The 26,763-nt window shown below is 44.2% G+C and overlaps 1 protein-coding gene across 1 annotated transcript in view; it reads right to left on the bottom strand.

The window, feature by feature from the left end:
• LOC127696778 (ankyrin repeat domain-containing protein 26-like) overlaps positions 1–26,763 on the bottom strand; it is a 101,833-nt gene that overhangs the window by 15,049 nt on the left and 60,021 nt on the right. The window contains 10 exon segments of the mRNA XM_052199712.1: positions 1,023–1,233; positions 6,922–6,994; positions 8,973–9,006; positions 10,016–10,186; positions 14,511–14,545; positions 14,630–14,677; positions 18,012–18,377; positions 20,985–21,055; positions 24,246–24,342; positions 25,298–26,392. Coding sequence (XP_052055672.1) covers positions 1,023–1,233; positions 6,922–6,994; positions 8,973–9,006; positions 10,016–10,186; positions 14,511–14,545; positions 14,630–14,677; positions 18,012–18,377; positions 20,985–21,055; positions 24,246–24,342; positions 25,298–26,392 — 2,201 coding nt within the window.

Raw genomic sequence — 26,763 nt, 5'->3', positions numbered from 1 at the left:
CTCACCCTGCTGTTCCTAACATTCCAACCATATCCCAATATTATTTATCACATAGGAGACTTGATAGACTTTTGTGAAAAATACATGATCCTATCATTTAGTAACAGTGAGTAGTTCTTTAACATAGAAATCTGAATCAATTATGGATGTATGAAATATGTGGAATAAATGAACAGTGGCCTCTTTCTTTTGTTTTTCATTTTTGTTAATATACAGATGGGGGTCTAGCCCATCCCCAGACTTGTCATTCATGATGGCCTTTGTTGGGTTCATAGCAAAGTAACTGGGTAATTAAAGAGAACAGCTGTATAAATTTGAAAGTAGTTGAGCTGAGAAATAACGACTCCTTCATGCTCTTCAGATAAAGCTGTAGATGCATATTAAGCTTTTTTAAAAAAACAGGTAAGATGTGTTGATTCAGGCTTTAAAAAAATTCCTATACTTTGTACAAGTCATGTATATGAATTTTTTCGAAATATTCAGAAATTCAGAAAACAAAGTCCAAATGGCGTTTCTTGCATTAACTGTAATAGGAAAATACGAAAGTGAACACAATTCTCAGTCCTAAATGAATAAGGAACAATAGGACTCAGCATAGCCACTCAATTTCCTGTTTTGAAGATTATGAATTTATTTGTTTCAAATGCTCATATTCAAATGAGGCAGTTACACTTTCCCTAATAATTCCACATTCCACAGGACTGAAAATGTTCTAGCGCACTAGCCCGTAAGCCAGCCATTGCCTATCGGTAGTACAATGTGATGGTTCAAGCGTTCCTCTAGAGCTAAGATGTCATGGGGCTGGAGAAAAGGCTCAGAGGTTGCAAGCATCGGCCGCCCTTGAGAGGACCTGGGTTGGATTGCAAGCACTCACAGGGACTCACACTTATCTGTGACTCTGGTTCCAGGCAATCCGATGCCCTCTTCTGGCCTCAGGGGTGTTCCATGCATGTGACACACACACACATGTAAGCAGACACATACACATATAAAAGATTTAAAAACCAACTAAGATACCATGCCTCAGAGCGCAGAGCTTGTCCCGTGCCACCTCTTCATGCTGTGACCAGGATTTAATTTTTTTAATTTCTGTCTGTTCTCTCTGCACTTCACTAGCCTTATTTTCCATTTCTCCAGGTTTTCTTGAAAGCAGTTCATAGCGACTATTCTTCAGCTCTATTAGTCTTTCATCTGAGTGAGCCGTATCCCAGATCTTCAGGGGGCCACTAGAACCTTTAGAAGAGAGAAGATAGCATGAGACAAGATCATACGTGAGCATATTTTGTACACAGGGACCACGTTTTCACAGTCAACCATTCTTATGCAGAACAGTAAGCACTATATACCTGTAATGAACACAGTGTTAAATTCTGCAGCTAGAACAAATGAGTCCTTGTGTGATGGATATTATTGCTTGCCAACTTGATTATATCTAGAATTAACTAAAACCCAATTGGCTAGGCACACCTGTGGGGAATTTTTTTTTTAATTAAAGCATTTGAAGTTGGAAGACCCAATTTCTAATCTAGATCAAAAGGCAGAAAGATCCACCTCTAATCCAGTTTTGTGGTGGGAAGATCCACTTTTAATCTGGGCCACACCTTCTGCTGAAATCTTATATAAAGGGCATGGCAGAAGGAAGCTCTCTACCTGGTTGCCCTCTGACAAGTCCATTCCTTCAGGGATGTTAGAGGCTACTTCCTTGAGATCTGGCATATATGGAAAACCAGCTGATACATCCATCCTCATGGGTTGAACAACCACTGGGTTCTTGAACCTTTAATTAGTAGACAACCACTGTTGGATTAGCTGGGCCACAGCCTCTAAGCCATTCTAATACATCCCCCTTATACAAACATATTCATTCTATAAGTTCTGTTACCCCAGAGAACCCTGAAAAATATACTTGCTTTTATCTAGTTGCAAAGCTAAGGGAGAAAAGACACAAAATGAGCATTATATATTCAGATAGATGCTGCAGGGAAACAGTTCTATGAGAACTGATCTAAAATGAGATCAAAGTAGATTTTCCCATGGAGGAAAAAACTACACTGAGAAATGGAGGATGAACTAAATGCCAAAATATTATTATAATTATTAGAAAATATAGCTATCATTGTATTATTATACATACAATATACTGAACATACAATATTGTATATATTGTATATATAATATATACAACATATATTTACTTTTTATTTTTAGATTTTATTTCTTTACTTTATATATATGATGAGTACACTGCAGTTGTCTTCAGACACACCAGAAGAGGGCACTGGATCCCATTACAGATGGTTGTGAGCCACCATGTGGTTGCTGGGAATTGAATTCAGGACCTCCGGAAGAACAGTTAGTGCTTTTAACCACTGAGCCATCTCTCCAGCCCACAAAATATATTTATAGTTGTACTGTAGTGTATATATTGTATACTAATATATATATATATATATATACATATATATATTGTATTGGAAAATATATTTACAATTATTAAGATAATGGCTTTATGAAGATAATGGCCTATGATGGAAAGAGAACAGGTGAAAGGTTTTCCCAGCAAGATAGCTTCCTGTGAAGAGAGGGTCCAGGCCATCAAACAACAAGGAGGCGCTCATGTGGAACCATCTGGATTCTCTGGTGAGGAACGTGATTCTGGTGAGCTGAGGCTTGCAGAGGACAGAACACGGGAGGGAAGGGGAGAGGAGAGAGCACTGTAGCAGAACGCCGCAGACCTGCTGAGGCCCCTTCAACATTAGCAGAGTGTGACCCAACGCTGTGCCACGAAGGCTTTGGTGGCTGACGGGAAGAACACCTGTAAAGCTTCCAGAGCCCTGGAACACTGGAACAGGCTCACAGAATGCCAGGAAGAGTCCATTCCCAGCAGACTGTCCGGATAACCCGTAAGTCAGTCATAATAGGTTAGGACAGTAGTTCTCAGCCCGTGGGTCACAACCCCCTTACAAAGGCCTCATATCAGATATTTACATTACAATTTATAGCAGTAGCAAAATTACAGTAATAAAGTAGCAATGAAAATAATTTTATGGTTTTGGGGGTCACCTCAACATGAGGAACTGTATTTAAGGGTCACCATTTTAGGAAGGTTGAGAATCATTGGGTTAGGAAAAGGAGGTACCTAACACTGGGGAGAACTGGAGGCTGTCAGAGAACAGGGAGGAAGGGTCAAGCTGTTTAGTGTGACGTAAACATATCTCATATTGCAATTCAAAGAGAAGTAGACTCACCAGAGATAACTTTTTAAAAATTAAATTTTGCTTTAACGCATCTGAATTAGTAGTAATCCACATCAATAGCACAATGGTGGACAGATTTAACTACGGCTAACCCTTGAACCAGGCATGTTTAAACGGGTTGGCCTGTGGTGGTTTGGATGTGTTTGGCTCATGGGAAGTGACACTCGTGGCTTTGTTGGAGGAAGTTCATTACTGTTGGGGTGGCCTTTGAGGTTCTATGCTCAAGCCCCACCCAGGGTGGGGAGAGAGCTTCCTCCTGGCTGCCTGTGGAAGACAGAGTCTCCTCCTGGATTCCTTTGGATCAAAATGTAAAACTGTCAGCTTTTCCAGCACCAGGCCTGCCTGCCTGCTGCCTGTTTCCTGCCATGATGATAATGGACTGAACCTCTGAAACTAAGTCAGCCCCAATGAAAAGTTTTCCTTAATTAGAGTTGCCTTGGCCATGGTATCTCTTCACAGCAATGGAAACTCTAGACATTGTGTTTTTCTTTTTAAATTGTTTTGACCTTTCAAAGTCTGAAAAATTTATAGAACCACATGCTATAGGATTATTAAAAATATACGATGGATGTCACGAGTGTGTAAAACATACTTATAAAATAATCTTTTATGTTAACAAGAGAACATAGAAGGTCATAACAAGCATACCAGAGCTATGAACACATTTCTGTCCCTACACGGTATGACCTGAAGTCATATATACTAGGGTAAAGAAGCCATGTTCTATAGTTGTGTTGCTGCAGCAACCTCAAGATTACCTCTTCTCCTGCTAGAAGCCCCAGTGAGAGGGTATTTGTTTGGACACACCGTGGATGGGATGCCAGCCATCTCTAGGAGAGCAGCACGTCTCTGGGCATTTGTGTTTTCACTAAGAATTCCATTCAACAACAGTTCCCTAGTGGTTCTATTGTAGAAGTCGATGCTTCTAAATCTTGGGTTGTCAGGGGCTGTCACTCCCATGCCCAGTAAAAGGTTATTGGAGAGTCGATAGCCTCTCAGTCATATATGGAATGAACACGAGTGAGAACCAGGTGAATGACAGATTGTCTGCCTGAATAAAAAAGTAAGCTCCAATGACTTATTCTGATTGGTGAAAACTCCTTTGCTTGACCCCTTGTGTCAAAATATGATTGGACAATGCAACAGCCCACCCCTCACTCTGTGGTCTCATCCTTTAAATATGCTGTGCAATTTCTCTTCACGCTCATCGTCGTTCAGCTCCCGAGTCTGTTCGGTGGCATTGATCGATCAGTGGCAGCTTTGTTGTAATACATTGTTGTCGTTTTCATTGACCTGGTGTTTTGAGTTATGTTGGAGTTAAGAGGACCTCACAACAAAATACACCAGGTTATTTCATTTGCATGGATTATCACAGTTATAGGAAACTAGAACGCCCAGTGACACGGGTCTCTAATCCCAGCTACCCAAGATGCTGAGGCAGGAGAATCAAAAGCCATTTCATTCCTGAGCCACCCTGGGAGTTCAAGGTCAGCAGTGGAACTAACCAAGACTCTTTAACAAATCTACCAGAGAGCTGGAGATACAACTCAGTGGTGCCTCCTGCACCTGGCTCACAGGGGCCTGTACTAAATACCCAGAAATGCACTCATGTACGCGTCCATGCACACACACACACACACACATCATACAAATAGAAAATAAACACAGAAAGAAGCTTAATAGTGTGTTAAAAAAAAACCCTTCAGTTTGAGGAACAGGTTACCTTTTACCTCTTTTTGAGTTGATGGCCAATGGGTCATGTTACACTCTATTGTCACTATTCTTGGTTATCCCCGGAGCTTGGCAGTAAGACCCTACTGCTGAAGACAACACAAACCTGAGTAACAGAACATGGAAAAACTGAAGCTTGTACTCACCTGGAAGCCTCTTCCTACTGGCTAGCTTCCATGCTGCTAGAAGGTGCTATGTATGCTACTGGAGGAGAGAAGTGGTCATTGGCTCTGCCCAGCTGTGAACTCTGTGAGCGGCAGACAGGCCAGTGCCTGACAAGACATGCCCACTGGCGAGACAGTACCGTGAATGTCATAAGGTTAGTCAACCACTTTCTGATTGGATCTAAGGTCCGCGTCAAGAGATGGAATCCATACCTGGCACTGTTAAAGGGGCCAAGAACCTGTGGTTGGATGGGTCATAGGCCTTAGGGAAGAACCTAAGACTATCATCCTGCTAAATGGACATAGATTTAAAATGACTACTGATGACTTCCTAGTGTACACATACACCAGAACATCTCTCAGCCCTCATCAGAGAAGATTCCCGCAGTAGATGGGATTCAGACAGACTCTCAAACAGCCGAAATGTAGAGAATAGACTGTGGAATGCCAAGATCCAGGTGGGCACATAATCACACCCCTCCCCCAAGGCTCATCATCTTTGACGAAGAGGGGTTGGGAAAATTCTAAGAGGCAGACATTGTGGGTAACATCGAGGCAACAGCCTTTTCCAGATGCAGCAGGGCAGTAGCACATATAAAGTCATAGTGGTTGCTACAGATCCATATAAGTTCAGGGCAAAAAAAAAAAAAAAAGTCCCAGCATCCGAAGGGGAGGTGGGCTCACAATCCCACTACTTGCACAGGAGCTACTGGCATTTGATAGCAGTGGAGACAGAGTCAGTTTTCTTAAACGATGGGGCCCCTGGTAGGTTGTCCACACGCCAGGGCAGGCCCTACTCCCAAGAGTAATGGGGCAATGCACTGGACTCCATGAAGAAGGGAGGAAACCTGCCAAGCTGGGCGGGCATGAAGGGAGGCTGGTTATGGGAGGAGCTGGGGAAAGGTGGGTAATAGGACCAAAATATGTCATATGAAATTCTCAAAGATTATGAAAAATAGTTTTTTAAAAAATGACACTGATAAATGCAATAGGCACTTACTAGAATATGGTAGAAATGAAAAGGGCCCGTGATACTACTATGTAAATACACGGAGACACTGGGCATTGTAGCTGTCATGTAACGGTGATGGGAGAGGGAAGGATTCAAGTACTTTGCAAAATGAACTGGTAGCTTCTTAGTAGGGAACTTTACGACAACTGAGGAAACGTCTGTGAAGGAAAGATTTATTGAAACCCATGTTGACAATGGTGGTAAATATGTGCTTAAACATGCAGACACCTAGGCGTAGGGCACACTTTACATATGTCTAATTTATTTTGGTTAAGAAGGCCTCAGCGGAGTTACTGAAAACACAAGGTTCTGTTACAATAACACATGTCGAAGGGGTAGTGAGACCCTTGAGAAGCCAGAGCCAGGGAGAGCGAGCCGGAAGTGACACCTGGGGGAATTCTGAAAACAGACCGTTCAGGTGACAGAGTGGATCAAGGTTTGAGGAGGTAGAGTTCTAAGGTTAGACAGCAAGATGGACCGCACCTCGGATGCCTCTCACGTTGGGCGCAGCAGGAGTCCGCTGAGCTTGCTGGCTGGGAGTTTGAAGCTGTTCTCTGTCTAGTATGGTGTCGAGGGCGTCTCGGGTGGCCCCAGGACCTGAACACTTCTGCATTCTGTGACTCGGGGCTGAGGGATACAAACACAGCCCCCCTGCAGCAGAGGCCCCGCCACACAGACCCCGCGGGCATGCCCTTCCAAGGTGCTTCACTGGCAGTGAGCGGATGAGCTCACGCACGGCAAAGATGGGGTTACTCACCCCAGCTGGAGGCTGGCACGCAAGGCTCGCTTCCATGGCTAGCTTCTTCCATTTCATTTACTTGGGTTTCCGTCTGCAAAATAGCACTATTTCAAACCATCCCCCAAATTTATTTAACATGTAGTAAATGCACAGAAGTGGTGGTTTAAAACTTAGACGTGTAAGTAGAAATGTGTAGAATTCTACATAAAACTATGTCAAATGGTACCCTGGTTAACATTTCCTATTTATTAATAATTAATTTACTTTGAGACAAGGTTTCATTATGTAGCCTCAGCTGGCCTAGAACTTGCTATGAGATCACGCTGGCCTTGAACTCATAAAGATCTGCCTGCCTCTAGGATTGGTGTGTGCTGCCCACACCTACTCCATATGTCTCCTGTTTCTTAATTTCTTTTTCAAAACTACTCTTTTTATAAGTCTTTTTAACCTTACCTCTGTAACATATTTCAGTGGATACATCATATTGTGTTTGACAAAAATATCTTAATAAAATGTTTCAATAATTTTTATTGATTACAAAGACTAATACTAATTTAACTATGAATATTAGTTATTACAGTTATGTTTAAATTAAATATATTTAGTATTGTATGTGACAGTGAGGCTGCCACACTGCGCATGTGGAGTGCGGTCTCTCCTGACCCCTTTGCGTAAGTCTAGGGATCTACTGTGGTCGCCTGGCTTTGTGGTGAATGTGCCTACTCACTGGGCCGCCTCACCAGCCCCGGAGAGTTACTTAAAAAAAAAAAAAAGGCAACTTACACACTCATTTTACTTTGGCTTTTGGAGACAGGGTTTCTCTGTGTAGCCCTGGCTGTCCTAGAATTATCTATGTAGACCAGGCTGCCCTTAAACTCACAAAAAAATCCTGCTGCCTCTGCCTCCCGAAGCTGGGACTAAAGGCGTGCACCACCATGCTGGCTGACTTAAGTATTTATTACAAGTTAGGAGTAGGAATGAATAACTGACACCCGACAGTGTACAGGGCAAGTATTTCTCGTCATCTGGGTAATGGGCAAAGGGCAAGCTCTGGCCACCCTGCATCTGAGGCGTCCCTTTGCTGTCACTGGGGTTTCAGTTCCTGTCCTGTTAGAGTTAGACAGACCCAGAACCAGCAAGGTCAGAGGAAAGCCTAAGCCTCCCACCTTTGCCTAGCCTATCAGCTGTGCCCACAGAGCTGGGAAGCAAGTGTTCTGACTCCTGGCCACCCCTGGCTTGTGGATCTCTGGGCATCAGTGTTGGTAATTTAAGTTCTGACAGAAAGGACTTTGGCATGGGGGGTGGGGTGGGCGGGGTTACTAACTTCAGGTCTCATTTGAGTTTCCTCTTCCTCGCCTTCTCAGGAGGAGGAGGCCCCTGCAGCGCCATGCCTACAGCCCAGCGGCAGACCTGGTCTCGCTGGTCAGCCCCTGTGGCTCTGTCCCCGATTCATCACTAATTCCGCACAGCCCGCTGAGGTACTGTCGTGGATGCCCAGGGTCACCAGACATTTGTTCATCTGACTTTGGGTATTCTTCACCTCCTCGTATCCACTCCCCCACCTCCTGCTCCGGGGGCATGGCTGTTTCTAGCTTGGGTAAGACCTGCTATGGATTCACTGTCGACCCCTCCTGCCTCAGCATCAGACTCCATCGCCTTTGGGGAGAAGTGACTGCTGGGCTTTTGGGCAGCCTGGCACATGAATACATTGTCCTTTGTCATTCTTCTGGATGAGACTCATGTTTTCTCATAACAAACCAGTGCTGTTTCCAAAACCTGTCTTGCCATAACTATGTTTGTAGGGCAGACACTACTCATGGGAGGACTCACAGGCCGGACCCCATACCCGATACCCACAGTGCCAGGCTTGGGTTGGGCAGTACCAGGGATGGGCAGCGGAAGTGGCAGGTTCACATCCTGGTTGCAGGGCGATGGTGATGCTGGTGGCAGCTGTGGCAGCTGTGGCTCCTCCCCTCGAGGTGTCACTCGGCCTGTAGCCCAGGTTCCCCGGGCTCAGTGTCACTCCTACAACCAATCAAACTCTGTTTCTGACTACTCATTTACGGTACCTTGTGCTTTTCTTTAGCTTCTCTCTTTGTCAGCCTTAAAAAAAAAAAATAAAATCTTTTCAGGCAAATGTTAAGCATACAAAACACAAATGGTGTCTTGTCATATAACATCTCTATAGTTGTAAGTTCCCTCACAGGCCCAGGCTATCTAATTTAAAGTGCAATCATTTCCTGTAAAGTGGATTCAACTATAAACGGAAGTTAAACTTAATGGACAAAGAGTTAACAGTACTGGTGGTAGTTAATTCTAATTACCAACTTGATCCAACCAAGAATCACCCGAGAGGAAAATCTCAGTGAGGGATTTCTAGATCAGGTTGGCCTGAGATAATGTTCACAGCATTCAGTCTTGATTATACATTAAATAATGTGGGAAGACTCAGCCTGTGGTGGGCGGCACCACTCCCTGTGCAGTGGGGCCTGGACTCTGTGTATTATATATATATGTAAAATAGTAGCATTGGATTTCTGATCCATGTTAGTACAAACTCCTCTCTTTCTCCCTCCCCCCCTCTCTTTCCTCCCTCTTCCTGTGTGTGTGTCTGTGCATGTGCCTGTCTCTCTGTGCTTACACAAGCTAGAGTGACAGTTTCAGGTTAGCCTGATATAATGTATCAAGCTCTCAGTTGTGCACACTGCCTCCTATACTGGATTATTTTCATCCTTATCCTCTTCTAAAAAAAAGCTTCATTTTAAAAGGAAAAAAGAAATGCTCTTAAATTTCACATCTTTTACTAGTTGTCACCCATTTTTATGTTGCTTTTCTGAGAAAAAGACTCTCCAAGGACCAGTTTATCCTGCGCATGGTCTGGTTTCTGTGATGGCCACTGATGAAAACGTTGCTTGTTGCTGTTGTTGCCGTGTGCCTGCATCTCCACCGGCAGGGCACCGGCAGCACGGGCAGGGCACCGGCAGCACCGGCAAGGCACCGGCAGCACCGGCAAGGCACCGGCAGCACCGGCAAGGCACCGGCAGCACCGGCAGGGCGCCGGCAGCATGGGCTGCATGGGCAGGGCCCAGAGTGACAACTTCGCAGCTTTTACCTTCTTCCGACCTGGTCCATTTTCATGGGAAGGTGACCATCCTTCATTAGCAGCAGACCAGCAGCTTCTGGAGGGGACTTCTCAAATGCCGGTGTGACCACAGGCTCCCGGGGGCCCCAAGCTTCCTTTTCACCGTCCTTTGCTTCTTTTATACATGAGTCAGGAACACTCCTTTGAAAAATTCACAGATACCAACACTCATTCATCAGCGGATAAATCCCATCTGCATCTACTTACTAGCTGTAAAACATTCTAAAGTACCAGGTAAGCAAGGGAAGGCCAGATTCATTCTTCAACTGGGCAAATATAAGACTATGAGTTTGTGGACCAAGAGTTGAGTCTGAGCATGTGCAAAGCGTTACAGATGAGATCCAGGAAAACAAAACAGCTCATCAGGCAAAAACTGGGGAGTAGTGGTTACGAGGACTGCTCATATCAGACGTGGCTCAACAGGTGAGACTGCCTGTTGCTTTTGCATAGGATCCAAGCTGGATTCCCAGCACCCACATGGTGGCTCACAAGCACCTGTAACTCCAGCTCCCTCTTCTGGTTCCCATAGGCACTGCACACGCATGGCACACACATACATGCAGGGAGAACACCCAAACACATAAGATAAAATAAACAGATTTTAAATAAACAGATTTTAAAAACAAATTCTAAGTGATTTTGCTATCCTATATTTAATTTTAAGAATTTATAATGTTATTACTAATGTGTGTCTGAGACATGCATGTGTGTGTGTGTGTGCATGGACCATGAGTGTGCAGGTCAGAGGGCAAATTCACAGCACTGGTTTTCACTCTCCATCTTTACGCAGGCTTCAGGATTGAACCTTGGTCGTCAGGTTGCCCGGGAGACATCTTAACCCACTGGTCCCTCTTGTTGGCCTTTGATTTTAGTAAAATGTAAATAAACTTTGGATTTTATTCAACATGGCTTGCCATAATTGAAACTATCATAAGCACTCACCGAAGAATAATGAGTCATGGCTACAATGTTGGATTTTTCTATGAGAAAAAATGGTTAAATATAGAGAATACGGACTGCTAAATGCCGGAACAAGTTATTCAAAACTCACATAGGTGCAAATTTAGATTATAAGAACTGACCAGAATGAAGCATTTTAAAAAATATTACTAGTCAAATGTTTAGAACACCAGTAATATGTCACATAGCATTTGCTATTTACTAATCAATAAGTGCTTACTGAGGAGTCATTTTTCTGCACACTACCCCATCTATACTGACTGTGTTAGAGGCTGCACAAAATGATACTAAAGGGGATAAAATCTGTAATGCTAATCAAAAAGCCAACAGCCCAAGTAGAAAGATGCCAAAGGAGCAAAACTCAAGCAGGAAGATGAGTGTTATGAACAAGATGGCGGTGCACCAGCAGCGGTGTCAGCGTGGCTGGGAGCCTGAGCAGGAGGTGCTGGAGCACAGTTGCTAGAGAGTACTTACTAAGCATGCACAAAACCAATTCAAGCCTCAAAATTTCAACACTAAAATACAGTTTGATCAGCAAATTCTTTGGAAATCTACATTGCTGAAAATCGAGATGAGATGCAAATCCCTGGACCCACCTGGCCTACCAACGTTAAGTCAAGGGCAAGGACAGGCTGACCGTGAGGAAAGAGGCTAGCGGGCTCATGAGGTGGTCGCGGGGGCCAGACCAGGGTAGACTCCAGTAAGTCCGTGCTGAGGTCTGGGGATATGTGGGGTGTGCCCAGAGGTCAGTCTTGACTTCTGGGGAAGTAGTGGATCTCAGGCTGACCCCAGGAGTCTGGAGGGTGGGCTCCAGGCTCAGATCTTGGGCCTCATGTCAAAGCTGAAATAAGCAAGGCAGAACACAAGTCTAAGGATGTCTGCAACTGTGTTTCAGTGATGGATGCTGCGTGTGTGTGTGTGTGTGTGTGTGCATGTGAATTTTAGTAACAGTTCCGCAAGTACTCTATAAAAATTGCATTTAAATACTGAGCAAAATACTCAAAAACAAAACCAAAAAAGAAAACAGAATCTCTCAGCTTTGGGAAGGACAGGGCTGGGCTGAATCCATGCATAATCTACCAAATTCAAATAAGGACTAGACTAGTACAGTGGCCTCATACTGCCCCATAAAGATAAAGTGGAGAGGAAACTAGTGATGACATATAATGTGTTTGGTCTTATTATTCTGACATCAAAATTAGAGAAAAAAATTTAAATAGGTAAATGAATAAATAATCAAAATTGTCAGTTTTGCTGCTGAACATAGATATAAAAATTTTCAATAAAATCCTTGAAAAACAAAATTAACAACATATTGAAATATCATACCCAGCTATCAAGTTAGTTTAATTTCAGCTACACAAGGATGGTTCAACATACATGTCTTAGTTTGAATTTTATCACTGTGAAGAGATGCCGTGACCAAGGCAACTCTTTTAAAGGGAAACAGTTAATTGGAGCTGGCTTACAGTTTCAAGGGTTCAGTCCATTGTCACCATGGTCAGGAGCATGGCAGCGTGCAGGCAGACATGGCACTGGTGAAGGAGTTGGGAGGTCTACGTCTTGATCTGCAGGCAGCAACAGATTATGTGCCACACCTGGTGTAGTTTGAGCACTGGAGACCTCAGAGCCTGCCCCAACAGTGACACACTTCCTCCAACAAGGCCGCACCTACTGTAGCAAGGCCACGCCTCTTAATAGTGCCTCTCCCTATGGGCCAAGCATTCAAACACATGAGCCTCAGGGGGAGGCATTCCTATTCCAATCACATACACAAAATAAAAAAATAAATATGTATCTTGGCATACATCCCACGATCCCCAGAGACAGAAATCATCTCATCATCTCAATCTTTGCAGCTGCTTGTCCAAGTTCAGCATCTCTCATGATAAAGCCTCGAAGGAGCACGCCTTGATTTAATAAGCCTGCATTTGAATCTATAGCGAACATTATACAAAATGGGGGAAATCTGAGTGCATTTCCCCCTAACTGGCAACCATTATATTTAACATTATGCTTGAATTTTAGACAGAATATGGTAGCAAGCCAAAAACATACAGGGCTAACGACAGGGAGGCAGGGGTCAAATCATTTCAGGTTGTAGACTAAGAAGTTGTCCACTAAAAACATTCTTTTTTTATTAATTATTTTTATACCTTCCATATTTTATTTCCCACCCTGCCAAGCCCTGTCCACCCTCCTACTGTTCCACATCCCATACCTCTCTGCCTCCATGTGGATGATGCTAACCCCCCACCCCCACCTGACCTCTAAACTCCCTGAATCTAATGGAAGAGAAAGTGGGAAAGTCTTAAACTCATTGGCACAGGGGGAAACTTCCTAAACAGAACTCCAATGACTCATGCTCTACGATCAAGAATTGATATATGGGATCTCATAAAACTGAAAGCTTCCGTAAGGCAAAGGACATAGTCAATAAGACAAATTGGAAACCCACAGATTGGGAAAAAAATCTCCACTAGCCCAGCATCCGATAGAGGGAAAAGATTCTTCTTATTCAACCAGAAACCTTTTTGATATGAGAATACTTTCAGAAAATGTCAGGATACAAAATTAACATATAAAAATCAGTAGCTTTCCAATATACCAATAACTGAACATGTTGATAAAGAAATCAGAACTGATAAAGAAATCAGAAAAATGACCCCATTCTCAATTGCCTCAGAAGATGCACATCTCCTCTCAGTGTGTATTTTATGCGTGTCTCATTTTGTATGTAAGTGTTTTGCCTGCATGTTTGTCTGCACACCACTTGCATGCCTGATGACTGCAGAGGCCAGGGTGTTGGGTTGAAGTTACAGACGGTTGGGAACCGCTGTGTAGGTGCTGGGAATTGAATCTGGGTCCACTGCAAGTGTAGCCAGTGCCCTTAGTTGCTGATCCATCTCTCTAGCCCAGAGCTCATTTGTTAAATGGCTACACAATGTGATATTTAATGGGCAAAACACTATAAATTCTTACTGATAAGCACACTGTCTCTGAACTTATCACGATTCTAGCATAAGTACCCATACATGCTATATGGATATATAAAATGCTTACACAGACATTTTAATATATGTTTTTTCTGTTCACATTTCATATTGATTATGTGTTCACCTATTATATGTAATATGTAATAAATAGGTGTTTTTATGTTTTCCTGTCCCAGAGGGACCCAGCTCTAGAAATTAAGACTTTAGCTTCAAAGGATGACACCAAAGCAAATATCGATACACGCTCCTCAATTACCCATAATTACCTTGCCCAGCCATGTCCATAAACAAGAGTGTGCCAGAGGGACCATCACTTTACACTCATCAACTCATTATTTTTAAAGAAAATATTTATCAATTCAATTGGATTGATACTAAATTATTTATGTTCTTCCAATAACCTTGCAGACACCTGAATAGTCCTAGCAGACGCCTACAGTTTATTTGCCCAAACTATTATTAGTGTTTGGTGCAGGACGACTGACTTTAAACTATTTCTACAGCCTTACGCAGCAAGCTCATCTTTCTCTTCAGCAGGAGATAGCTTCCCAGTCCTTTCGTCTTTCCTTCTGAAAATCAACTGGTTGTCATTACACTCAGCAACCATAAGGTGCAGGTTCTCTGAGACTTCTGATTCCGATTCCGAACTCCACTGCTTCTTGCTTATTTCTTCAACCTTTGATGAAAGTTCGAGTCAAGGGTGAATGTTTCTGTTCAAGAAAACTGTTACTGTTTTCATCACTTGACGCTTATTTCCACTATGTGATTTAGTGTGATTTGTGTAGGGCTGTGTGTGTGTGTGTGGCACAGGGGTGAATCGCAGTTGCTGCTCTTGTAGAGGTCCTGGGTTCAGTTCCCAGAACCATCCACCCATCCACAGGGAAGCTCACGTCTACAACTCTAATCCCAGGGGGATCCAATACTCTCTTCTGTCCTACGAGGGTGCCTCACACATGCACATACATACACACAGGTAAAATATTCATAAAGTAAAAAATAGATGCATTTTAAAAGGTTTTGCTTTGTTTAATTTTAGCATTATAGACTTTTTTTTTTTAAAAATTCTGCTTTGTTTTATTTCTTAAGAAGAAAAAAAACGATAGAGTTTTATACAACTTAAAGATGAGCTGTCTTAGATCTGAGTCTTTCTGCATTCAGTCTTGGCCATCTGGCATTCCCACTGTCTACTCGATGGGAGAACTCTGAAGAGCAAGAGAAAGCTCGTCTCCTGCAGGATTTCCTGCCAGGATCACACATGCACCAGTCAGGTTCCCAGCCTGTGCCGTCATAGGTGTTAGGAGGGAAATGTAGCATCTCTTCCCCACAGAGCGGAACTCTTCCCCCTTTCACAACTTTTAAAATCACTTTGATACTGAGATATCAAAAACTGTGAAGGGGCCCAGATGTGCCCAGTGCAGCTGCTGAGTGGTAGGTGAGGCTGCTGAGCTGGTTTCAAACTCTGGGAACAAGATGCCTCCCAAACAGGACAGGCACTACCTGTGATATTCCGCAGAGGGATGGTAGCTAAGCCGTTCCGACTCTGGCTTCCAGGACTCATTAGGGGGCCATTGCACATATTTCACAATGCCGCAAGACAGGATGCAATCCCACAATGCTCTGTCAGGTAAATGACCCAACAACTCCACGAAGATAGTCAGCTGAATTAAAGACGTGTGAATCTGTGTGAGGGGTGGAGGAAGTCCTGAGCTAATGAAATCTCAGTGGATGCATGTTGTTGACACTGTGTACTATGGACACCGGCACAGCCATATCCAGGACTTCCATGCCTTAGCCCCATGGGAGTGGCAAAGCTTCCTGGGACAGGCTCTGAAGGAATCTGAGTATGAATGTGCACACTGCGCATAAAATGTCACCACAGCTGTCACCCCATCTGACGGACTGCAGACTGCTCCCCTACAGCCTGTGCCTGCCTCTGATTCAGCTGCACACCACCAGCGCGCCTTCCTGCTAATCTGAGTGCAATGGCAGTGACCCCCGCTTACTCGGGAGACTGCTTCCTCGCTCGGCTGCACAGAGTAAGCACACAGGCGTCTGGTGTCTGCCCGGCCCCATCTTGTCTCTGTCTGTTTTCCCTCCCCCCTCTCTGGGGCAGGCAGGACAATCCCTGGAGCCATAAGCATACAGTGAATTTGCAAAATAATTTCATGTTTTCTTAGGAAATGGGAGGTCTCAATCTACACTTATTTTTTTTTCAATATTTCTCTAGATTTTTGGGAATCTGGATTAAATATACCTTTTGACAGATGATGAATGTTCTTGAATGATATAAAATCATTTGCTCTGAAACTAGCTTTACCAAAGAACATACTGTATGGGATGTTTTAACGAGGATAGTTTGTCAATCAATGTTAAACTCTGTGGAAGCACATATACCCACTGCCAAATCTTACTGCGAGGGAATTGCGTCTTCCAGAGGTCTGACTGGGAATGCCAAGCTTGCACACACCAAAGCACAGTGACTGTGCTGATTTGAACGGGAGTTCTTTGTCAAACTTAGAGACATTTTCATTTCTTCTCGTTTATTGCTTGTTCCTATTGAGTAATTTCCCCTTAAGTCAATGAAAGCACATCTATCGAAGGCTGACAGTCCATACCGTACTCTGACTTTCTAGGCCATATGCTACTGGAAAGAAAGACTGGAGTTCATTACTGAAAAGTCATTCTGAAAACATTTTTCTCAGCTTTTATTTACACAGTAGAAACCTCCTCTACCCTGACACAGTTTTAACTGTAGATAATCCCACTGTACAGAGAAGCCTTTTGTTTGGGTTGTCTGAGACAGGGTCTTTCTAGGTAGTCCTGGCTACCTTGGAAGTTGAAATATAGATCAGGCTAGCCTTGAACTTGGACAGATCTGTCTACCTCTGCCTCCCATGTGCTGGAATTAGAGGCATGTACCTATATGAAGGCTTTTAGTCAGTAAAAATAAGAATAAAATCGATTTTGAAAGCCAGATTATCAGGACCTCTTTTTGAGTGTGAAACTTCTTTCTTTCTGTTTTCTTTCGGTTTCATTGAGACGGGGGCTCACTGTGCAGCCCTGGCTGGCCTTGAACTCACAGAGATACACACAGTTCTACAGTGCTGGGGTTAAAAGCGTGCATCACCAAGCCCAGCCTAGAATCTACTTTAAAAATGCCTATCTTGTTACTAATTTCAGCTTGTCTTGCTGTCTTTCTTAGTTTACACAGACTGATATCCTGTCACGGGGCGGGAAACTCCTGACATTTTAGGATTCAGGCTCCAGGTTTTATACTTGTGGTCACTGCAACAGTCGGGCAAGCCCTGAATTGCTTACATTATTGTATCAATGTCTTTAGTTGCAGAAATACTGTGATCACACATTATTATTAAATGTATTAATTGGTTGCACGTGTGTCTGTGCACCACATGCCTGGCACTGAAGCAGACCAGAGGGAGGCCTCAGATCCCCAGGAACTGCAGTTACAGATGGTTAGGAGCTGTTATGTGGGAGCTGGGGATCAAACCTGTGATCAAATCAGAAAGAGCAGCAAGTTCTCCTAACTGCTGAGCCAGCTCCGCAGGCTCTGTGCAGTGTAATGGATAATTTCAGCCATATGATTCATTTCTTTGAAGTCTGTAAGACAGCCCTTTTGGTTTATCAGTCTTGGGCTCTGTCCAACGCCTAATTTCCAGTTCCTACGTTTAGCACGCCAATATCAAGCACGCTAGTTACTTCCTTACACATCAGTTCTGACATTTACAGGGACTTGCTAGTCTCGGTTTTCTGAAACACAAGAATCCTCGTATTTGTGTGCAAAATGTGTTCAGTGTTTGATTTCATTACTTGGCAAATGCATATGGCTGCTAAGCTCATGCCCAGACCAAGAGCATGAAGGAGAGGGGCAGACATTTTCCCTGTATCATTTTTATCAAGTTTGGGAGATATCCACATCACTTCAGACAGGCAAACCAGACACACCTTGAACTCACAGCAGACAGGGTCTCTGTTAAGTTACAGGTAATTACCTTGAGGTGAGTTCTTCTCCTAAGGTTATCCGGAAGTGCTTCTTCCCCAGGACGAATGTTTTCCAGCACATCCCCAGCTGTGTGCTGCAGCCCAGAGCTGCTCTTGTTTGGCTCTCTGACGTTCCCTGTAGCATCTCCAGTGAGAGACTGTCTTCCATGTACTTTCACTGAAGGAACTTCTGGATGTCCGGGTGCACATTCTTTGTCATGTTTCTTGTGTATTTCGAGGTCGTCAGACATTTTTTTCAGATGTAGAGATGGGGGGTGGATCTGCTCACTCTCCTCCTCAGACAGGGGATGGATCGGCGAGGTTCGGTCTGCAGGTGTGTTCTGTGTTTGGGGGCACATCTTTGAGAGGTCTGCATCCTTCAGGGATCACAGGATATAGATGAGAAAAATAGTAAAACGTAAATATATATTTTACATTTAAATTTCTTAATATACGTTTAGATGTCAGAAATCACTGGGCAGTAAATTTTTAAAAAAGAAAAATAATGTACTTAACCAACACAAGAATAAAACCATGAACCGGAAAAGTTATGTTAGTCACTGTTGTTTAAGCAAAACAATTATGTATTAAATTATTATTAAATTTGCTGTGTGTTAATTTACCAAAGTTGAATTGTTTATTTTTAATATTACAAATTTGTCCTTACATAAAAATATTTGATCTCTTAGGCCTCAAAAAGCAAGCCATGCTAGTGAATCTGGTAAATAATTGAGCAGAGTGAAATTATTAGAGCAAAACCCAAAGCTTTACACTGCCAAGAGTCAAAGCACTAACAGCAATCACAAAAACTAATTGCTAAGTTTTAATTTAAATTACATAGCAACACACTGTGACATCTATATGGGCTTTGAGCGTTAAGGCTGAATATATGCGAGCACTCACAAAAGACAATAGTGACAGCATTAGCCACTTTCTAAATACCTCAGCTCATACTCATACACAAAAGCCACTCTCAGTCTTAGCCAGAAGAACCTCCCCTCACAACAAACAGTGGCAAAAGCAAAGTTTACTCAAGGTTTCCCAAGATGCTGAAAGTGACTGTTGACTGCACAGCCGTAAACAAGGCATTCATAGCACCACTACCGCCCCCGCTAAGTCTCGGGGAACACTGAGAAAGAAGGGATGGAAGGTGTAAGACAGAAAGACAGGGCGAAGAGCTGAGAAAAGCCATCCTCGACTCAACACAGCCAAGGCAACCGTTAACAGATGCAGCCACCTGCATTGGGTTCATGCAGGACTGGCCTGGCAATAATCAATCAGGAAGGGGAGGGGCTCGAGTTCCTACATTTACTGCTAACTATCGGCTGTTGAGAGATCCTGAGGAAAGGGAAATGGTTGTCTTCAGTTGTGTGCCCACAGCTGAAACCACTGGGATCCTACATATGCTCTGAAAACCTGACTACACAGACACTGCTGGTAAAAAACAAAACAAAAGGAATAGAGAGATTGTGGGACTGGAGGTGGGTGGGTGCTAGGGAGATGGGAGAGGGCTGGGGTGAGAGGGGTCAGTATGCATTGTGACTGTGAAGGCCTAGCTAACTGTTACCTGTCTAGCCTGCCATTTCGTGTACTACTAAGGAACCTTTCTCATATGCTGTTACTAGCATGTTCTGTGCTTTGGGGTCCTTGGAAACCAATTACAGTAGAAGTCGATTAGAACTCCTTTGCATAGTTAGCCACAATAGGTTCGACACAATCAACCACCAGGCAGCACTTTCTGCAGGTGTGATGAGCTTTTATGGTTTTTGCTTCTGTAAGCTGCCCCTGGGATAGACTTCCACATGAGAGAGACCTGCACCAACCAATACACGAAACTATTTAGAATAAGACTTCCATTTTGAGTAGTGGGGAGCAAAGTTTAAGTTCCCAAGACCTCACTGGGAATCTGCTTGTCAAAAAGAGACATGTATGTAGGAAACTGACATCCTGGTTGGCAAGTTAAAACAATGAATGTTAGACAAGGCAAGCCCCCTGCCCTAGCTGAATACCCGAATTAATGGGAGCAGGATAAGTATACAACAAAGACAAGTTTTTAAGGAAGTCCGCTATCCCTAAATCATGATTGGTAGAATAACCTGCATGTTTGTGCATTTTAGCCTTAAAAGCCCTATAGGATCTTAGCTCAGTGTTGCAGCCAGCTCCCGAGTCTGGTTTGTGTTTCTGATAGATCAGTCCTAGGATGAGACATTCAATAAACTATCCCTGTTTGACTGAGATCAGTGTCTGAATAGTTTGTGTGGTGAGTCTCAGACCCCAACAGTGACCATGGGTGAAACTGTCTAAGGACAGGCTTAGTTATTCGCCAGCCATGGTGTCACATCCCTTTCACCCCAGCTCCCGAGGTGGGCGGGTCTTTGTGAGCCCTTCTAGCCTGGTCTGCAGAGTGAGTTAAGACAGGTAGGGCTACAAGTAGCACATATCAAATCACGACACTGACACTGAGCAACACAGAAAGTGACTGCTTCTCTAACTACAGCTAAGGGCTGTCTCCGCAGGGATGAGCTTATTCTTAAGCCTGTTAACTCTTTCAGCACAGAAGCTGAAGGCAATTAGACACCAAGAGACAGCATCACTTCTTAGAATTTCCCACTAGCCATTGCAGGTGTGGCACAACAATCTCAGGCCACAGGAAATGATTCTCCAGCAGTGGTCATGCCTGCCCGGCACACACAAGCTCAGTACACCAGTGTATGGCTCAGACCTCCCCTCATCCTGACAGGAAGTGCCACACGGAAGCAGGAAGAAGACGCAGAAAAATGTCTGCTCCCAAGCAACAAACTGACTGACTAGAGCTTCCAAGAACACACTGTTTTATTGCTAGTTAAGATGTTTAAGACATTACACGTCAAACACAATATAAAATTTCTGCTGAAAAGCTTATTATGCAAGCACTGTTTGGGAGTATGGAACATTATTAACACAAAGCAAATACAGCACAGGGTTGTGCATTAAAATTGACATACCGACAGCTGAGTATTTTCACTGCTGTCAAGAGTCTTTTGGTCCAGCTGTGATGTCCCCTCAGAGTCCACATCTGCTGAAACGCACATATAGTTCTCTTAAATAACTACACTCTTAGAGGTTATAAAGAACAGCACTTTAAAGTAGATGAAAAGAATAAAACTCTAAAGGGATAATGGTTCTTTTCAATTTCCAAATTAAAATTTTAAATCAAGGTTTATATGCAGGTGGCTCCTTCATTAAAAAAACATATGGTTATAAACAAGCTGCTCTACACATGCAAAGGGAGAGAGACACATATATACACATACACATGCACACACACAAACACACACTCACACACATGTACATGCACACAGACACATACACACACACACACACACACACACACACACACACACACTTTTCACATTATTGGGTTTGATAAATCCTTCCCTGAGGAACCCTGAATAGCCCAAACCTAAGGACAGTCATTCAGACAGTGGATGAAAAGTGGTCTCCAGACACCTCGGTGTTGGGATGATTCTACAAACCCAGACTTGACTCTGTTGGCAAGATCCCTAGAAGCAAAAAGTTAAGACAGGAAAGAAGGAGATACACACAAACACATCATTTTTTTTGGACTCATATTATTATATTTTACACAACCCTTGTTATTAATCACTGAGCCCAGAATTAATAGGATTTGTTTGTGAATTTATATGTAATACCCTCTTCCTCTTACTAGAAGCATTTTTATTCATTTTGTGACAAATTCCTTTCTTTGCTGCAGCCAGGTCCTCAGTGGTGACGACTACACTGATAACCTGATGTCCTTCCTACTCGCCCCCTTATATTTTATCAGCAAGTCTACTCTCTCTCCAACAAGAGAAGTCAAGTTATTTACTAACATTCAAGTCCAGAGAAGATAGCTCAGTAAGGTTCCTGACAAGCAAGCATAAGGACCTGAGTTCAAATCCTGGCACCCACTTAAAAGCTGAGTGTAACTGCACACATCTGCAAGTGTAGCACAGTGAGTGGAGAAAGGCACAGGTCCCTGGGGGAGCCCGCTGGCCAGCCAGGGGAGGTAACTGACCAACTGCAGGCTCAGTGCGGGACAAGGTCTCGATAGATCAATGGGGGGTTAGGTGGGGGCAGGGAGATGGCTCAGTGGTCAAGGCACCCTGGTCAGGTGATCCCGAGACTCATATGACACAGAGAGTCAACTGACATAAGTCCTCTGACCTCCACATATGTGTTAGGGCACATTCCTGTGTGGCCAGCACATGCACATACATACATGTGCATACAAGATATGTAGCTCATTAGAGACAAAAAGAAGATGAGGTGGGGAATGAGGCATGGCCTCCACACACATGTGCATATGGCCACGCACACACCACATGCAAGTGCACACACATGCATTTGTTTTACTTTCTGTTCCATGGATTCTTTCTTTCTTTTTTAATTTTTGGGACAGGGTTTCTCTGGGTAGCCCTGGCTGTCCTGGAATTTACTATGTGGACCAGGCTGGCCTCAAACTCACAGAGATCAGTGTGTCTCTGCCTCCCGAGTGCTGGGATTAAAGGTGTGTGCCACTGTGCCTGGCTTCTTCTGCAGACCCACATGATCTACAGGCACTGAGTTCTCAGGACAGACACAGCTTTACCGCGTTGCTTGAGCTAGAATTTACCTGATAAATAAACTGTGCAGACAGCAGCCAAGGGCGAGGCAGGCCTAAGAGCAGCAGACACGTGCTTGTCTGAGGACAGGGTCTAGGTGGACAGCGCAGCTGGTCAGAAATCCCGGGCAACAGGGAAGGGCCAGGAAGGCTACACACAGTCAGGGAGAAGTCTGATTTTGAAATCCTTACATGTGTTTGCCACTGGTGTAAAACTCATGTTTTAGAGTGCTAGGTGGCCATTTCACAGAGATAAGTCATGGCAAATCTGCTGTGAGGTGAAGGTGAGGGACCAGTGGGTAGAGGACAGGAGGTTAAGTCTCAGAAGACAACAGTGCATGCCGAGTGGTGCAGGCCTGAACTCCCAGAAGTTAAGACATCAGCAGTGTACAGTAGAGGACCAATTTTTATGAAACAAATATAAAAATCTAGACACCTGGAATAGTGGTGTTCAGTACACACACACACACACACACACACACACACACACACACACACGCATAAACAACAACAAAACCCAACCCGATATCTTTATATTCAAAGCATTTTAGATGCACAGCTTGCTTGCCCCGCTTTTAGAGAAGGCTGACGGCAATGTACAAAGCGAGTCCCAAGCGTAAGTGGAGAGTGCACTTTGTGTGGCTTCCCAGGACTCGCACACCCAGGCTTCCCAGCACCCATGAAGGACGCTGAAGTGGCTATTCCATGGAGTGTATGCAGTAGCTACAGTTAAGACTGGGTGTCAGAGAAGAACCGGGCAGACTGACACACAACCCCACCTTGCTGGTCAGCAAGTGTGCGCTCTGGCTGGCTCCCGCCTTGTTCTCCCAGAGTCTAACAAAGAGTTCACCTTTCCATTTTGGACTCTGGCCTCTAGTTGCCCCGTGTCAGACAATTCGCATTATGATTGCCAAAGGTGTTATGGACTCTGAGATAAGATTTTGAAAAGTCTGTGGTTTGTTTTTTATTTTCTGATTTCTCCATGATGATTTCAACTTTCCCTACTTTAAAACTTTTAAATAATGGCTCAGTGGCTTACTTTTCCTTTTAAATAATGGAAAAATAATACTTTCCACAACGCTAAACTCTATACCCAGGTGGCTGACCAGACACATTTAAATGTATTTATGATTCAAAATGTAACACACCTGTAGCTGGCACTGTGCGTCTCTAGGGGGGGGTCTCACTGGCGAGGAAGGAGGAATGAGAAACCGTGAGCCTTCATGAAACCAGAAGCGGTTTCCCTCTTCCCCCACGTTTCTAAGCCCTTGTCTTTGACTTTGAAGAAGTGTTCCATTCCCCGCCCTTTGCTGGGGAGAGCATGCTCTTCATCCACACCGCCCTACTGGCCCCTCCTTTCCTCCTCCTCTCCTCCCCCCCCCCATTTCCAAGTCCTGTCCTTCCTCAGGTCTCAGAATATCTTGACATGGAACATTCAGAGGCGCTCCCCTCTTGTCCTGGGAGGACAGACAGCCAGGCTCCACTTTTCTTGTCCGTTCCTTTGCCTTGCATTTAGTTGGCTCCTTTCTTTGGCTGTAGGGCACATGTCTACCACTCAGTCGGTGACTGAGTCCCAGTGCCTTTCAGGAAGGCTTGCCCTTACCTGCTGCTACCTGTTCCATTTCTAGATACGGCCCCTGTCGATCTGCGGCGTCAGATATAAGCCCCTCGCACTTGTTTAGCAGATTCTCAGAGATACTCTGCAAAAAAATCGATACCCATAATTAGTCTGCAAACCACTTTAGGATGTCTGCCTTTGATTTGTATTTGCACTGAAATTAAATGTCTATAAAAATACTTTAAATAAGAATTTATGTGTATAGTTCCTGTGTCACTCAGGCTGACTTCCAACACGACTTACAGGGTTGGTGTCAGCATCACGTGCACACCGGCCTCATCCCTACCAAATGCTGGGGTTACTATCCTGTGCAGCCACACCCAGAAAATACCCAGAATGCTTCCCATGACCCTGCTTTGGCCGTAATACTCCATACTTGCCATGATCACATCTTGGTGAACCCAGGCATGGGATGGTAGGGCCTTCGTTTTGGTAAACAGGAGTTTCGACAGTCTAGATATATAGTGGGAAATTACTGATGGGACGTGGTTGACTACTGTGAAAGTATAAGAAAAACACTGAGAGGGCCTGGAGGGATGGTTCCGTGGTTTAGAACAATGGCTGTTCTTCCAGAGGACCCGGGTTCGATTCCTGGTGCCCGTGTGTTGGCTCACAACCTTCTCTGACTCCAGTTACAGACATGCATGCAGGAAAAACACACACTTAGAATAAAAATAAATCTAAAAAAGCAGAAAAGACCAGCATGCAAGTATTAGACCTGCAATGGGATTATCTCTTCACTACATAAAGACCACACAGTGTCTCAAGTCTGGAGAAGAAGGCATGTTAAGAGCAGTTACTTCCTAAATGTCTACAAAATGCCAGGTGCTGACTTCAGTCCTTTCTCCTAGGATCTCAGATGACATATCCAGGGTGGTTTCAGCAGCGGATGCCGCTGCATGAAGTTCCTTTGCTTAGGAAATAGAGTAGTCTACACGGCTACACAATCTCATGCATACATAACTCAATTTGATTAGTGGAAAGGCAACACTAACAGACAACAAGCACATAACTCATGTCAGCAAAAGAGTAACTACCTCGTTTTCAAGGTGGACTTTCTCCCAGGCCAGGATCTCTTCCTCCAATATCCGGAACTCACTGTCGGACAGCCTGTCTTGCAGTTCTTCATCCTCGAAAGCTCTTGTCCGGCCACCAGGGGGCGCATCACTGGCGGTTCCCACGGTGCGTGCCGGGGCTTCACAATGACCTTTGCAGGGCAGTGGCTTCAGGGACAAGTCCTGTGTGCCTTTACTTTTCTTGTACACGTCGCTTACAAGATGGGTAGAATCACCCCAACTTTTGATTTCGCTCACGTGACTCCTTTCCTTGGCGTTCCTTGGCCTGCTCGCATCGCTGGACTTCAGCATGTGTCCCATATCCAGCTGCCAGTCGGCGCGTTTTGGTTTCGTCGGTTTTTGCAGCTGGCCCTTGAGCTCGAGGCCTTCCTGCTTTTCGCCCACGCGTACTTCTGGGCATTTACCTTTTACCTTTCTACTGTCAATAGTTTTAGAAGATTTCTCCTTTCTTTTGTGAAAAGATTCTTCCAATTCAGACGTGTTACTCTCACACTCTAATTTATTTCTCATTAAGGGAAACTTAGTAGGTGACTGGGCACTGTATTCCAGGACCTGAGAGGAAGAGGGAGATGAGAAGGCATTTCCAAGGCCACTTTCCTCCTGTTTGGGAGAGGTCCGCAGTGCTACAGAGACCAGCGCAGCACTCACATCTGTGTCACCACAATCAAGCAGATTGTAGGCCAGGTTAGCGGGGGCTGATGCCAGGCGAGTTTTTCCTGAGACATCAGGTGGTCGCTCTTCCTTGTGGTAAACAGTAGTGTTGACACCTTCATAGATCTCACCACCCTTCTGGGTTGGCTTGTTTATGACACATTGTACAGTTTCTTTACCCTTGGGTTTTTCTCGTTCCGTTAACTTTCCCCCAAGCATGTGCCCCAGAGCAGATTTTGAAAGTCCAGACGTATTTTCCTCATCAGAAGCCGTGACCATCTCTGGTTCCTGAGCTCTTTCTTGGAGTTGTGATTCTTGGAGTTGTGAAGGTGGAGGGCTCGTCTTCTTGGCTTGATGCAGGCATGCTCTGGATGCCAGGAGATGTTTCTCTAACCCATTCTTGTCCTTAGAAATCATAGGGCAGGAACAAGCAAACGAAAAGATTTAATGTATACCATTTGGTTTTTCATAATATACATTTCGTTACACAAGAATCATACAAGCAAAATTAACAAGTAAAACTAGGGCTGGTGGGACGCCTCTGGGTGAGTGAAGGGGATTCCACCGAAGCCGGGTCCAGCCCCAGGGTCCGCGAGGATCCGCATGGTGGAAAGAGACGAACAACTCCCCCAGGATGGTCTCTGATCCGATCTTCACGGGATGCTGAGGCATGGGAATGCTCTCACACATACAATAAATAAATGTAAAAAAATCCCTCATTTATCTTAGTCCTTCCAGAAGAATCCATGACCCAGAAGACGTAACACTATCTCTTA

This window comes from Apodemus sylvaticus, chromosome 11 (genome assembly GCF_947179515.1).
Source record: "Apodemus sylvaticus chromosome 11, mApoSyl1.1, whole genome shotgun sequence".
NCBI classification, from domain to species: domain Eukaryota; kingdom Metazoa; phylum Chordata; class Mammalia; order Rodentia; family Muridae; genus Apodemus; species Apodemus sylvaticus.
Note: the sequence above shows the minus strand (reverse complement) of the source record. Positions and strands in the feature narration are given on the sequence as shown.